This window comes from Phoca vitulina, unplaced genomic scaffold (assembly GCF_004348235.1).
Source record: "Phoca vitulina isolate PV1807 unplaced genomic scaffold, GSC_HSeal_1.0 scaffold4695, whole genome shotgun sequence".
Classification (NCBI taxonomy): Eukaryota; Metazoa; Chordata; class Mammalia; order Carnivora; family Phocidae; genus Phoca; species Phoca vitulina.
Window position 1 is genome coordinate 1 of NW_022594377.1, and position 1331 is coordinate 1331.

At 55.4% G+C, this 1331-nt stretch overlaps 1 protein-coding gene across 1 annotated transcript; it reads left to right on the forward strand.

Annotated features, from left to right (window-relative positions):
* Positions 1–218: 218 nt before the first annotated feature.
* Positions 219–1194, forward strand: LOC116629840 (serine protease 38-like; the record flags this gene model as incomplete). Its single annotated transcript, XM_032400039.1, has 2 exons — positions 219–381; positions 907–1194. Coding segments are annotated over 2 exons (451 nt in total), but the record flags the coding sequence as incomplete, so codon positions are not given.
* Positions 1195–1331: the final 137 nt, after the last annotated feature.

Here is a 1331-nt window from a genome sequence, read left to right on the forward strand (position 1 = left end):
CTTCCTTACTTCCCCTCCCATGCTCTCCCTTCCTTTCCCCTCTCCTGCCCTTTCTGACCCTCCCCTTCCGTACCTCTCCCCTCCCATGCTCTCCCTTCCTCTCCCCCGTCCTGCCCTTTCTGGTCCTCCCCTTCCCAAGACCTCCCAACCACTCCGTGTCTGCACCCAGCCCACCCTGCCACCGCTGCTACTCACAGGCTCTGTCCCTTTCTCCTCAGCCTGTGGCCATCGTTACATACAGGGGAAGATTGTGGGGGGCATGGATGCCCTGGAGAGGAAGTGGCCATGGCAGGTCAGCGTGCACTACAGAGGCTTCCACATCTGTGGAGGGACCATCATCGACGAGTACTGGATCCTGTCGGCAGCCCACTGCTTCGATAGGTGAGTGGGCAGTGCCAGAAGCCATTTCCTTGGAGGTCCAGGGCTGCTGGACCGACCAGGTGGGCTGCATCCAGCTGGGACTTCTCAGGGATGGGAGAGAGTGGGGCCCAGCACACAGCTCCATCCACTGCAGCTTCTCCTTGCACAGGGCTGAGGGCTCCTTAGGGCCATTGGTTCTTTGAGATAGGTGTGGAGCCACATCATAGGATGAGAGGCAAGGAGCCACATCACAGGAGGAGAGGTGAGGAAAGACCTACCTTCATAGGCGGCTCACTGTACACCTGACAAGTTCACCATCCTGGGCTGTTGCTGACCAGCAGGTCATGATGAGTCCCCGAATCCTCCACTGGCCCAGGTCGGGACTTCTGTGGGAACAGTTCTCTGCCAGACAACCAGGTTCTCAGTGTGCTGGAAACTTGCTTTTCCATATCCTGGCTGAGAGCCTGGAGACTGAGGCCACCATGCTCCAGGCTTCCCAGGTGCAAGATGCTCAAGTCACTGTACCTTTGTTCTCTGTCCCCACAGGGACAAGAACATTGAGGCGTTTGATATATATGTGGGCCTGGTGAACCTCAAGTTTGTAGGCAATCACACCCAGTGGTTTGAGGTGAACAAGGTGATCTTGCACCCTACATATGAAGTGTACCACCCTGTTGGAGGTGACATCGCCCTGGTGCAGCTGAAATCTCGCATTGTGTTTTCTGACTCTGTGCTCCCTGTCTGCATCGCACCCCCAGATGTGAACCTTCATAATGTTACTTGCTGGTCTACAGGATGGGGACTCATCTCCCCACAAGGTAAGATAACTAAAGGGTCAGTTCCTTTATTGGAGCTTGCATAGGACGATGGCTCTGTGTCACTCCAGGAAAGAAAGAATTCTGTCAGTTATGGGGGTGCATAGTCTCCTCTTCCCTCTCCTGTCCTTTCTGACCCTCCCCTTCCATACCTCT